Source organism: Triticum aestivum, chromosome 5D (assembly GCF_018294505.1).
Source record: "Triticum aestivum cultivar Chinese Spring chromosome 5D, IWGSC CS RefSeq v2.1, whole genome shotgun sequence".
Taxonomy (NCBI): Eukaryota; Viridiplantae; Streptophyta; class Magnoliopsida; order Poales; family Poaceae; genus Triticum; species Triticum aestivum.
In genome coordinates, this window is record NC_057808.1 from 460,353,428 (window position 1) to 460,366,553 (window position 13,126).

The following is a 13,126-nucleotide window of genomic DNA, read 5'->3' on the forward strand; positions in this document are numbered from 1 at the left end:
CTTTGCGCGGGCGTCCGAGTTAAACCACGGCAGGAGCGGACAACAAAAATGGCTACGAGCTCAGGCAGACGAGGCCATGGCGGGTGACGAGCTGGGCTGGGGTATTCACTCTGCTGGGTCTACCGTCATCCAGGTCGCCAGTTACTCACGGCGACGCGTGCAGCCAAGGCAAAGGCGCGCGCACGTCTCCTCCGGCCGGGTTGCTTCTCGAAGAAAAGACGCGGTAATTTAAGGCTCGACTGGCAGGAAAACGGGTTTCTGATCGAAGGGCGGCGCATCTTTGGTGCAAAGGAGCGCGCTCCCGTGGGGTGTGCTGTGCTGTGCGCGGCTGCGCCACTTCAGAGCGTGGGCGTCAACCAAAGATGATGCAGCCTTTTTCCTTTTCGAAAATGATAAATGTGGAACGTTTGATTTATTCATGGTAAATCAAACGTTTTTTATGGCAACTTTAATTGATGCGAGGATGTCAAATTTAGTTGATGATAGTTTTCTGACAAAAAAACAACCGAGGGCGGAATTACCATGCTTACCAACTAAACTTGCCATCCGTCGCGTATATGAATTGCCACAAAAACACATGCAATCTGCCATTGGAAAATCCCAAACGTTTGGGACTTACCGGTGTCATTTCTTTTCTGTAGAACAGGTGCAACAACCTAGAGCTAATCTGGCAGCAGGAAGAGGCAGAAAAACACATTTTAAAGAGAAAATAGGAGCAAACTCACTCAAAAAGTCCATTTATAAAATGAAAAAGCAAATCGGTTTCTAATCCTTAGTCGTGGTATGAAATTGTTGTTATATTTAAATTGATCATAAATAATTCCACTTTAGTGAAAACCATACCTTTTTTAATCAATTTAGGTACAGGAAAAACATTAGTCAATCGGACATAAATGGACCCAAAAAGAAAAATATGATCAAATGCCATAAACATTTTTTTGGCTTCAAATGATCGAAAAAAAAGTGTTGGCTTTGAAAGAGCAAACCGTTAACATTGAATCAACCATGGGTGGGCTCACCCTTTCGTTCCCTTCTGATCATTTTTAGGGAGAGTCAGCAAAACTTTAAAAACCGAGTTAAATTTCACGAGGCGTTTCTAACACTATGTTTTGGCTTCTAGGATACATAACATCACATTTGGAAGGTGAACAATATATAGGTGAAACTATAAGTGCGCCATAATGGTTATATATTTCCAAACATCGATAACTACAAAGAAGAAAGACGCCATCCCATAAATTTATGCTGATATGCATGTTATCTAGAAGATTTTTTTGAAACTAATATCTATAAGAATATTCAAACCTCGCAAGGTCGGTTTCCTACTAACGACAAAAGAAATTAAACACCGCCCATTCTTGACAGTTGGCACACAGCAGTGCATGAACTGTTTCTAGGCAGCCTCGCCATACACGCAGCAAAACTTTAAAGACATAATTGAAGCAATCCGAGCAAAGGATATGAGCCCAACTGTGGACGGTGGTTCATTCAACAATTTTTAATCAGATGCAATAGTAAAAAAATCTTTTATTAAATAGGCTAGACAAATGTGATTACGATTATGTCTGCGTGTCGACCTAGGGCACAATTAACACCTTGGCGAACGGTTGAGTCGCGTGGACGTTTTGATTGTGGCTTAGTCGTCTAAACTCGTGTGCGATCCAACGTAAATGTGACCACAATATGCGCGAGCACAAGAGTCGGGACACTAGTAGATGGACGGAAATGAGTATATTATCTAATAAAACCCAGTTACTACCATATGTGTCATCGTAGAAGTACCATACCGGCGGTGGAAAAACCTCTCGCCGTGCACAACCGCCGTTGAAAGCGATCAACAAGTGCACGAAAACGCCACGTAGCCACGTCACAGTACAAGTTTTACCTTTTACCCGCAAAAACTAGCCCCGGCGCCTCGTGCACCGAAAGCGGAGGGCTCGGCAAAGAGACGCTCGCGCGGTTGGCAACGGCATCTATAAAACCAGCCCAAAAACCACCACCTCCACTTCCCCCGGTGCGCGCACAGCCGCAGCCAGTCACGCGCCCGACTTCACGCACGCACGCACGCACGGAACACACTCGCGCACTCCCACTCCCACTCCACCGCTCCGCTCTCTCCCTGCCTGGCCCACGGCCGCCGCGCCGCCTGCCTGCATGGGCGACCACCACCCCCACCCCCACCACCCGCGGGCCCGCCTCGCCGCCGGCGACCTCCGCCCGCCGGAGCCGCCGCTGGACCCGCTGGAGTTCCTCTCCCGCTCCTGGAGCGCCTCCGCCGTCGACGTGCCCCGCCCGCGGCCGCCGTCGCCGGCGCCGCTGCTCGCCGCGCCCATCGCCGAGGACCCCGCCTGCTGCGAGCTCGACGACGGCGCCGCCACGGCCGGCAGCTCCTTCTCCTTCGCCTCCGCGGCCACCTCGCAGTTCATCATGGAGCGGATCCTGGCGCAGTCGGTGAGCCCTCCTCCTTCCGTTTCCGCCGTTCCTCCCCTCTCCTCTCCTCTCTCTTTCCGGGGAAAAGAACGTCGTTCTCCGATGAGAGCTGCTAAAACTCACGATCCGTTTGCACAAGAGGGAAAAAGAAATACCACTAAAAATTTCAGTTTGTAACCGGCGAGTTCCGTTTTGTCCGTGGCATGGCAGCATCTGACTGACCTCTCTCTCCTTTTGTTTTGTTTTGTTTTGTTTAATAACAGTGCTAAAGCGTGTGCTTTAGTCGTTTTTTATTGGGGATTTCGACGCTCAGCTGCGTTCGACCGAGAATTACAAGTTGCTAATCCAAACATTTTCTGCGGGCTGGTTACTACTGTGGAGTACGTTTCTCTGATGAGTTCGTGGTTTCCTTATCTCCTGTGATTTCTGTCAGAGGATTCCGAGCGTACGCCCCAGTACGAAATCCAGCCCCTTTGATGGGAATTAATGATGATCCTCTTGACCTTTCTCACCGCTCCGATTCCTTCTCCCGTCGAATTCAACATCTATTCTCTTCGTCTTCCGTTTGACCCCATGTTTGGACAAGGAGAAACGGCCAAAGGGGAGATTCCTCTCCTATGAGGGAAATTAGAAGAAGTGTAATCCCAACCTTTTTCTCTCTTCTTTTTAATTAACAAAAAACCCAGATTAGTGGTCAGGGCAACAATTCATCATCGATTCCTCGGTTCTTCCGAGAATTGATTTTCCATTTCTTCTCTCGCATTAGCAGAATTAAAAGTAAATAATCTATACTACTGTTTACCACTTTTAATTGATCGCTGGAACTGAACCTTGATGCAAATCTGTTGTGCAGGAGGTGGCGCCCCTCACGTCCGGACGGCTCTCCCACAGCAGCGGCCCGCTCAACGGCGGCGGCTCCCTCACCGACAGCCCGCCGGTCTCGCCGGAGATTGATGACTCGCAGGTTCGCTTCCTGTCACCTTTGCCTCGCACTCGTGCTACTTTCTAGGCGCCTGTTCTATGTGCTCGTGATTTAAGTGCAGCGGTACTGGCAGTTCTAGTACTTGGCCGCAATTTTTAATGCTGAGCCTTCTTCAGGCTTGCCTCGTGGCTCACTAATTGTGCCAAGTTTCTAGTAGGAGGAGTACCGTCCTTGGATGCTCGTAGGCGTTTTAATAATCAGGTGTACGTTACAAAGACCAAGGCGCTAGCGGACGAACTGCGTTGATGTGTGAAGTTATTTAGAGTTTCAGCAAGAAACCAAAAGAGATTGTACGCCAGCAGCCGTGTGCACGACTGACGGTCGTGTGCTTGTTTACCGGGAAATCCTCTTTTCCGCGCTCTACAACTTCAGAAAACCCGAAAAAGTAGATTAAATGATGAAGCTTTTTCCGCAGCTTTCTTTTTACTATTAGTAGTGCCATTGTCCTTGCTAGTAGATTATTTGTCCGGGGAAAAAAAATCTGTTCACAAAACTTTTCCCTGCATATTGTGGCTAAAATATGGTTTGCACGCTGTTTTTGTTCAGTATACCGACGAAATTTCTCAACTAAATATCAAAACATTTTAAAGATTGCTAGCATTGTAGACTCTCACACTAGAAACCGCGGCTTCGTTGTGGTAGAAGTAGAACAACCGAGGCCAGAAGAGTCATTTGCTCATGAAAATACTAACTATAGGAAGCTGTGGGACACTGAGAGGCTGCCTGGGACAAAGAGACCAGCCTTGCAGCCTTCTCTGTGCACAAAATTTTCTCTAGAGAGAGACCAAAGAGAAAAATAAAAAAAAGGAACAGGCCCCGTTGCCTTTCTCTCATTCCGATAAAACACCTGGCCATAGTAACCCTTCTCTTTTTCCCCACATCTTTTGTTTTGCCTAGTCCCTTTCGCTTTCTCTCTCCTTGCTAGTAGCAAGAGCCTGCGATCTCGGCGCCCATGGTGCAATGTTTTGCCACGGCCATGTCCTTTTCCATCTCCCCCGCCGACAACTCCTGTTTTCCAGTTTGAAGCCTGTGCCCCTTCACATGCGGGATCATGTATATCTCCATTTTGGATGCACCAGCACCAGCACCGGGTAGTTCATGGAGCTTCCCATGAACAAGCACCACATTTTACAGATTTACATGGACCATCTGTAGGGTCCTGTTGCCCATCTGTCAAAAAAAGTGAGCCCATCCCTCTTTTCTTCCTAGCTCTTGTTCTTCATGCCTTGTTTTTATCCCTCATGTACCTTGTTCTCCTTTTCACTGTGGTAGTTGTTAAGTGTCACTTCAGTGGCGTGCTCACAACAGTTATAATTTGCTTTGTTCCTCCCGTCTCCTCTCTGTTATTTTTTCGACGGGAAACGTTCTTGTACTACTATCTACAAATTACTGTTGGGGGCCAACACAGTATGGTGCTAGAATAATGTGCTTGGATATCCAAAGACAGAGAGATATGTCACACTGGCAGGCCAGCCTATACATTGGTTTGTCTGGCTTGACGAATTATTAGCTTGTAATCTGGAAAGCATCTTTCTTTAGAAAACATATTCCTGGAACAGTTTATTAGCTCATGATAAAGCAAATCTGAAATGCCTCCAAAGATTCAACTGTTCACCCCTATTTCGGGATTAAGTGCAAAGAAGAAAAAGCCCAGGAATGCCCCACACCCACATGCCCCCAGCCCCAAGAGAGACAATTCCTATGAGAGGTCAAGGTCAAAGATCTGATTAGGATAGGCAGGCCGTACACAGGGCCACTCTGGTCCTTCCAGCCGAGCTAATCGCAGTTGTTTAGGCCCCCCTAATCCTGAAACCTCTTCCTGTCGTGGTAAACATTTTTTTGCTTGCAAGAATGGATTTTTACTGTGTTGCTTGCTTGGTGTGCGTTAATGAAGCCCCGATTCCGGGTACCGTCTCAGTCTGGCCTCTGGGCTCTGGTCTGCTGCTGCTTGTGCAAGCGAACACTGTGCGCGCCCAGTCTGCCGATGTCACTCTCCATGTACCCCGTTTCTCTCTCTCTCTCTGTGGGTAAAAGGTACTCAACTCTAGCAGGCATGCAGTCCTTGCCTTTAAGCTCGGTCTGCTCTGCTCGCTTTCCTGCATCATGACGCTAGGCTCCTGCCTTTTTGGTCCCTAATCGAGTTTTATTCCTCCAGCTTTTCTAATCTGGTGTGTTAGTGATGATGCCTTCTTTTATCTGATCTAGGACCAATGCTGCAGGTTTATTCCACGCCGCTTCATCATTGTGTCCATTTATCCTCTGAGATTACAGTACATTGTTTACTGTTGTATGCGCCAGTATATGGCACGCTCTTGCTCAATTATCAGACAGACTTACTTATGCCGTACTATAGTTTAACGTTGTGCATACACAGTGGTTTCTGCTGGGCGACGAGCCTTGAATAATTGTTAGTAGTACCATGAGAGAGTTAAGGACCCACCCGTGAAATTTGGGTTCGATCTATGCATGCCCTAGTTGCAACATTTGCTGTAACGATTATTTTTTGTTCACTTGGAGCAAATATTCCTAGCAGTTTAGTGTGTTTGATCTACAGTATTGCAAAACGATCACTGAACCGAAAGAAAAGAGAATTATAAACATCCTTTGGAATGCTCTTTGCTAACTGGACAATCTCTTGTTAAAACTATGATGCAGTACTGCAGGGCGGGCACGCCGAAGCCACAGGCGTACCGAGGAGGCAGCAAGACGGTCGGCCGGTGGCTCAAGGACAGGAAGGAGAAGAAGAAAGAGGAGACGCGAGCGCACAACGCGCAGGTCCATGCCGCTGTTTCGGTCGCGGCGGTGGCCGCTGCGGTTGCGGCCGTTGGTGCTGCCACCGCTGCGGCCTCCAGTTCCGGCAAGGACGATCGCGCGGCCCGCACCGACATGGCCATGGCCTCCGCGGCGACGCTCGTGGCCGCGCAATGCGTCGAGGCCGCGGAGTCATTGGGGGCTGAGCGCGAGCATTTGGAGGCGGTTGTTAGCTCGGCGGTGAACGTCAGGACGCCTGGCGATATCGTCACGGTCACGGCTGCTGCTGCTACTGGTTTGTGATTTATTTCCACCTGATGCAATGATGACTACTCCCTACGTTCCAAAATAAGTGTCATGATTTAGTTCAAACTTATTTTGGAACAGAGGGAGTATTTCTTAAGCTCGAGTTGGATGGTCATTGTGTGTGCTTTTTGTGTGCAGCATTGAGAGGTGCAGCCACATTGAGGGCGAGGGCTCTGAAGGAGGTGTGGAACATAGCGGCGGTGATCCCGGTCGAGAAGGGGACGATGGGAGGAGGAGGTGCAGGAGGAGGGCACCATCACAAGCAGATTGTGCAAAAGCAGCAGCATCGCAAGCTGGAGAGCAACGGCAGCAGCATCAGCGATCTTTCGCTAGAGGAGGAGAACAACTTCCTGGGCGTGTGCAGCCAAGAACTTCTTGTTCGCGGCACCGAGCTCCTTAAACGCACGCGGAAAGGTGCTGTCTGGTGATACATTTCCGGTTCATCGATGTGTTAAAAGTGCATGGACATGTACTGACGCTGCTGTTTCATGATCGTTTTATCTGCAGGCGCACTGCATTGGAAGGTCGTATCGGTGTACATCAACCGAATGGGCCTGGTAAATGCCGACGTCCTCGAGTTGTATAGAACCTTTTTGTGGCAATTCTGGTCTTTTTGCTTAGTTATCATGGCGTGCTTGCAGGTCTCTCTGAAAATGAAGAGCCGGCATGTCGCAGGGACAATCACCAAGAAGAAGAAAGGCGAGTGGCAAGCAATCATGGCAACGACGGTAGCATCATCTCATTGTCCGTCATCCATGGCGCTGATCGAGGTCGGATCCATGTCGCTGCTTGCAGGTGTGGTGATCGACGTGTGCAAGGACGTGGCGGCGTGGCCCGGGCGGCACCTGCTGGAGGACGGCGAGCACCGGCGCTACTTCGGGCTGAGGACGGCGGACCACCGGGTGATCGAGTTCGAGTGCACCAGCCAGAGGGAGTATGAGCTGTGGACCAAGGGCGTGGCCCGCCTCCTCAGCATCGCCGGCGAGCGGAAGCGTCCCCTGTGACTGACTGAGTGGGCTGCCGACGCCGGGCTTTTGGTCGTCCGAACTCCGGAGCCGTCCCATGTGTGCGTTTGTTTGCTAGGCTGTAGATGTGAGGCGAGGGGCAACAGAAGAAAACAGCATGGGCTATGTATGGGGTGTACCTCTTGTCCTGCAAGAGAAATGGACCATCATGCCGTTGCTACTTGTTAGGGCTGGAAGTGAACTGAAGGCTGTGTGTTTATGTGCATGTGGTTGATCAGCTCATGTGTGAAGAAGAGTGGCTAGAGTGAAGTTCTCCCTTTGCTCTGTTTCCTTGTGTAAGTTTTGTTTCTCACCTGTGGTGTGTCGGTGGCCTATTATACAGAGAGGCATCTAGTGGCGGGAGAAGATCATTGCTTTGTTCCATTTAGGTATGGTAATTTCTGCTTTGTTCCATTTAGGTATGGAAAATCTTGGAAGATAGATAGTAATTGGGTTCTTTTGAAGGACATGATTGATCCTTGACAGCGCTCTTAGGCCTGAAAAGGAGTAAATTGAGTAGTGTATAATGGTGGTTGCGGCTGCGGTTTAGAATCTTTGACCGGGAGCAAAAGCTGTTTTTGTCCCTTGAACATCGTCTGCCCCTAGCTCTGAGGTCAGGGGCCCTTACAGTACATGTCAACTGCTAAAGCTGTCGCCTCAAGAATTCCCTGGGTCCCTTCCTTCTCTGCTGCTCTCCCTCCCAGTTTGCAACATGCTTTGCTTTCAACATGCCGGAGGCTGTACTCTCTCATTCTTCCGTTTCAGGAGCTGGGGATCACATTCCCTTCGGCTGCTGCTGCAGTCGATTCAGAATAATAATTTTGTTCAGAGACCCGCGTACTCTGCATCCTTTACTCAGTAATTTCATTTCTCTGAGACTGAAACTATTACTCGCTCCGTTCGTTTTTATAAGGCGTTTCAGACAGCTGAGTTTGAACTGTTTAGTACACTGTCTGAATTTACTAAAACGTCTTATATAAGTGAACAGAGGGAGTACCATCTTCCTTTACACGTGAAATCATTCAGAAAACCGGATGCCACGATGTGATTTTCCTTTCCGTTGTCTCGAGATTGGCGAGGTAAAGAGCTTTTCTCTGTGTCCCCCATCTCTCTCGGCTTTGCGGTAGTACGCGGGGACTGCCTGTGCAAGTGCAAGTGCCGTGCCGTATCCAATGCAAGGCAAGGCGCGGCATTTGGAACCTGGAGGATCGATCCGATGCGGTAAAAGGCGAGGCATCTCTCTAGCCCTAGGTCGCCTCCATTGACAGGGAGAGGGGAAAAGAGTAAGGGCTCAATGATCGCCGGCACCTTGTAGACCTTGGTTGCCGCGACGAGGCGCGAATCTTTGCCGCTTTGGCCTGTGGCGAGAGATGTACTGGGAAAGAAGTGAAACCTGTCATGTAAAGAAGAGCCGGAGCTGAGCTTCTTGTGATCCAGGAGACCGGAAAGACGGGTAGCAACAGGGTTGCGGTGAGTGAAATGACGTGTTTGGAAATTCAATTCTGAAGGGGGGAGAGTCAGGCTGTCCGCTCCAGATAGTAGTACGAGCTACACGCTTCTTTGTTTGTTTCTTTTTCGTGTTTGCCCAGGGCATTCTGGTCAGGTTTTTCATATGGGCGATCATTGGTGAGTCTGGGTGTGGCTCGACGAAACCAAGGCTGCAGCAGGGAGTCTGAATGTGAGGATATGAGTGACGGAATGTGGACATGTGAAGTAAAGCGGCGACGAATAGTAGTAGCATGCGTCTTGCACTCTTTGGCCGAGTACTGCATGTTACGACTACCTTCTTTCCCCTTTGCCATCATGCATGCTCCAAAACGGGGCCGGTACTCTCTTCTTTGCACAACTGGCTTGATACCGAGTGCCATTGTGCTCCGCGACAGAGACTGCTTCGCATAGGCATCGGAAAATGAAAATCCCATGCGCAAACTGCAATTTTCAGTTTCAGATTCCGGAAAGGAACTTAAAACGTATTTGTATTGTATACTACTACTACTAGTAGTAAAAATACAGAAACTGAGATGTTCTATGGGACGAAACGTATTCTGTACTGAACTCCTACTTCAACATAAATTACTGGCCGAATATATCTATGATTACGTCAAAATTCAGTTTTATGTTCTAGGCGCGTATCACTTCTGAAACTTATCGAATCATGTGTGAATATGCCAGCGCTACCAAACAAGTTGAAGGATGGCTCCGACCGGTTCTTCACCACGCTCCCTTCTCCCGCGCTCCCCTCTCATCATTGCGCTCCTCCAATCTCCTTCCACTATCGCCACTTCGCTAGGTGTCCTTCCATCTTAGTGATGGTCTTCTCTTGAGATTCAACAAGAGCATTAGCTTCATCTAGTTGTCTCAAGAGAGCGATATAGCGTTTCTTGGTCTCACCTCTGGACTTGACCACAAACTTGTCAAACTCATTCTCACCTTCCTTTGTGACCTCATCATCTCCCACACAATTCATCAAAGATGAGTTAGTTGTAATGATATACTTGATGGGAGGGGTTACCTTTGAGGCCTTGTCCATAAGGCACTTCTGGGTGGTGATGATGTTCTCGTTATGGGAGCCGAAGAGAGACACCGATGGAGAGGAAGTGATGGCATGGCTACGGAGGCCGTTGCAACCGCTTCACCGCTTGTATCTTCATCATCATCAGAGTAGAACTCTTCTTGTACCACTAACACTTTGAGGCTTCTTCCTCGCAAAGTGGATGTTCTTGCTTGGGTAAGTCTTTGTCTTGGCCTTGCAGATAAACTTGCCAGCATTGCCTCCCCTCTTCTAAGGGCATCTCCAAGGAGGACCCTCAAACTGCCCGCAAAACACCCAGACCGCGTGGTCCGGACACGGTTTGCTATCCAACACGGGCCTATATTGGTCCAGACGTACTTTGCGGGAGTCCGGACAGTAGACACGTAGGACTTCAACACCCCGGCCCACCCAAACCCTTACCGGACCCCGTGCCTCCATCTCCTCGTTTTCTCTCATTCCTTCTTTCTCTCTTGCCTTTGCCACCGCTCCACCACCCTAGTCGCCTGGTCGCCACGCCACACCCCTACCGGAACTCTACGTCTCCGTCACCTCCAACGTTCCAGCCGGGCTCCAGCCCGCTACTCCTCTGTCGCCGTTCAACCCCTCTCCTCCGACCGCCCCGCCAGGCATCGTCCGCTCATGCTATACTCACCATGCCTGGAAACTCTTCGATGAATTGCCGGAGCTAAAAAAGTTTTCCCTTCTTCTTTCTAGCAATGGATCCCGACTTGGAGTACATATACGAGCCTATGTTGAGTCGTCCGACGACTCGTCCACAGAAGAGGAGTACACGGATGAGACGGCGAGGATGCAGGTGGTCCTTGAAGACGCAGAGCATCCGGAGGAGCATGTTCTCAATTTCAAGGGCTCGATCAAGGGTCATCGAGTGCTCAACCGTAACAGGGCATGCGACCTGATGGCCGACAACTTGACCCTCGATGCACTCTTTACTGACCATTTTTGCTGGCGTTTTTGGATGCGCAAGAGTGTCTTCGATCATTTGTACCATGGCGCCCGGTCCAATGATGACTACTTGAAAGTGCTAGTTATTGACTAGAGGGGGGTGAATAGGTGATTTTTATGAAAGTCTACGAAACAGGCAATGTCTTTGATGACGTGGAAGTTAAACAATAACTAAACAGGATACATCGGAAGGTAAACTACACTAGGCATGCTGGCATAATAACACAACTGAAGTGAGAAGTGAAAGCAGACAACAAACTAGGCAGGTGTGAATGATAGGAACAGTTAATGCGAAGACAAAGGTACAGTTAGGGGAATATCTTCACACAATCTTTTCAAACAGAATGAACAATGAAGGGCTTCACGAAACTAAACAGTAAGTAAAGGAGTGAAGTGATAGAACCCGTTGCTCCATGAAGACAAGTGATTTGTTTGACCAGTTCCAGTTGATGTGCCAACTGTATGTCTGGTTAGGGAGGCTGAGATTGAACTCAGAAGACATGGTCTACACATTATTCCCTTGAGCTAAGATCCGCAAATCTTGCCCAATCACTCAGTTAAGTCTTCAAGGTAGACTTCCAAACCTTCACAGACTTCATTCACTGGCAATCAACAATGACCATTGGATGCTCAGAACGCGACGCCTAACCATCTGGAAGATCACAGTCTTCAAGTGTAACAAGTCTTCAGTTCATGTAGAACAGAATATCTTCAATGATGCTCAATCACTTTAGGGCTCTGGTTGTTTTGGGTTTATCCTCGCAAGGAATCTCTCTCAAAGGCTTCAGAGGTGGGTTGCTCTCAAGCGACAACAGACCTGTAATAACTCAGAGCAGCCACCAACTTATGATGGAGGGGGGGGGGGGCTATTTATAGCAACCCAACATGATATGACCGAACTGACCCTGGTCAGTGGCCAACCGACGCATGTCCAACGTTCGGATTTCAAACACACATGACAGCTTGACTTGGGCTCCAAGTAAAGCCGACTCAACCAACTTTGGAAGAGGTTCTCCCTCATTGTCTTCACTCGAAGACATGGGATTTTAGGTTGAGCATCACGTCAGTTTCTGACTTTGTTTACCTCGACCCCACTTAATAGTACGGTGGTTCCTATGACTCAAGAAAGAAGAAAATGAAACTATCAAAAGACTATGTCTCCGCACTCCATTGTCTTCAAGCGAATATCTTCTTGTACCACCATTATCGTCAATATCTTCACACATTCTTAGGGGTCATATTTGATGGGTAAACCGAATCTCCAGGGGCTCATACCTGTGTTCTCCTATGAATCTCACAAACACATTAGTCCCTCAACCAAGTTTGTGATCAATACTCCAAAACCAGCAAGGGGCCGCACTAGATGCACTTACACCGCTTCATCTTGAAGAAGGACGTCGTGGGAACGATTGGCTTCTCTAGTTACCAGAAGTGCACGGCCGTACTCCGGATGCTTGCATATGGCACGACCCCTAGTTCGTGGGACTAGTACCTACGGATGACTGAGAGCACATGCGGAGATGTCATGGTCAGGTTTGCAACTGCCGTGGTCGAGGTGTTTGGACCTCAGTACCTGAGAGAACCAATTCTGGCAGACACCGAGAGGCTATTGGTAATCTCAGAAGTTAGAGGGTGGCCAGGTTTGCTTGGATCTCTTGAATGCATGCATTGGAAATGGAAGAACTGCCCGAAGCCTTTACAAGGTCAATATCAGGGTCATGTTAAGAAGCCCGCCATCATTCTTGAAGCAGTTGCATCACATGATCTTTGTATTTGGCATGCCCGGGTCTCAAAATGACATCAATGTGTTGTAGCAATCACCATTGTTTTTGCGAGGCTGACTAAAGGAAAAGCACTTCCTTGCCACTATACTGTCAATAAACACGAGTACACACATGGGCTATTATCTGGTTGACGGTATCTATCCTCCGTGGGCTACCTTTGTTCGCACCACCTCTAACCCAATTGGCCAAAAAAAGTCTCACTTTTCCCAAAGACAAGAAGCAGCTAGAAAGGATGTCGAGGCGGAATTTGGAGTTTTGCATGCCCGTTTTGCAGTTGTTCATAGACCTGCTAAACAATGGGATCCGGAGACCATGTAGGAGGTGATGACATGTTGTGTGGTCATGCACAACATGATCGTCGAGGAGGAGGGTG

General features: G+C 48.8%; 1 protein-coding gene across 1 annotated transcript; it reads left to right on the forward strand.

The window, feature by feature from the left end:
• Window positions 1-2,005: 2,005 nt before the first annotated feature.
• On the forward strand, window positions 2,006-7,869 carry LOC123122749 (VAN3-binding protein). Its single transcript, XM_044543086.1, has 7 exons — window positions 2,006-2,451; window positions 3,284-3,394; window positions 6,068-6,458; window positions 6,608-6,883; window positions 6,977-7,026; window positions 7,111-7,168; window positions 7,265-7,869. The coding sequence occupies exons 1-7, from the start codon at window positions 2,155-2,157 to the stop codon at window positions 7,471-7,473; spliced, it is 1,392 nt and encodes a 463-aa protein (XP_044399021.1). The 5' UTR covers window positions 2,006-2,154; the 3' UTR covers window positions 7,474-7,869.
• The last annotated feature ends 5,257 nt before the right edge of the window (window positions 7,870-13,126 follow it).

What these genes read in the sequence shown, in the direction of transcription:
- LOC123122749 (XM_044543086.1), top strand. Translation starts at nt 2,155, where the DNA reads ATGGGCGACCACCACCCCCACCCCCACCACCCGCGGGCCCGCCTCGCC. An exon ending in AGCGGATCCTGGCGCAGTCG is followed by an intron (nt 2,452 to 3,283) that starts GTGAGCCCTCCT and finishes TCTGTTGTGCAG; the next exon opens with GAGGTGGCGCCCCTCACGTC. An exon ending in CCTTAAACGCACGCGGAAAG is followed by an intron (nt 6,884 to 6,976) that starts GTGCTGTCTGGT and finishes TTTTATCTGCAG; the next exon opens with GCGCACTGCATTGGAAGGTC.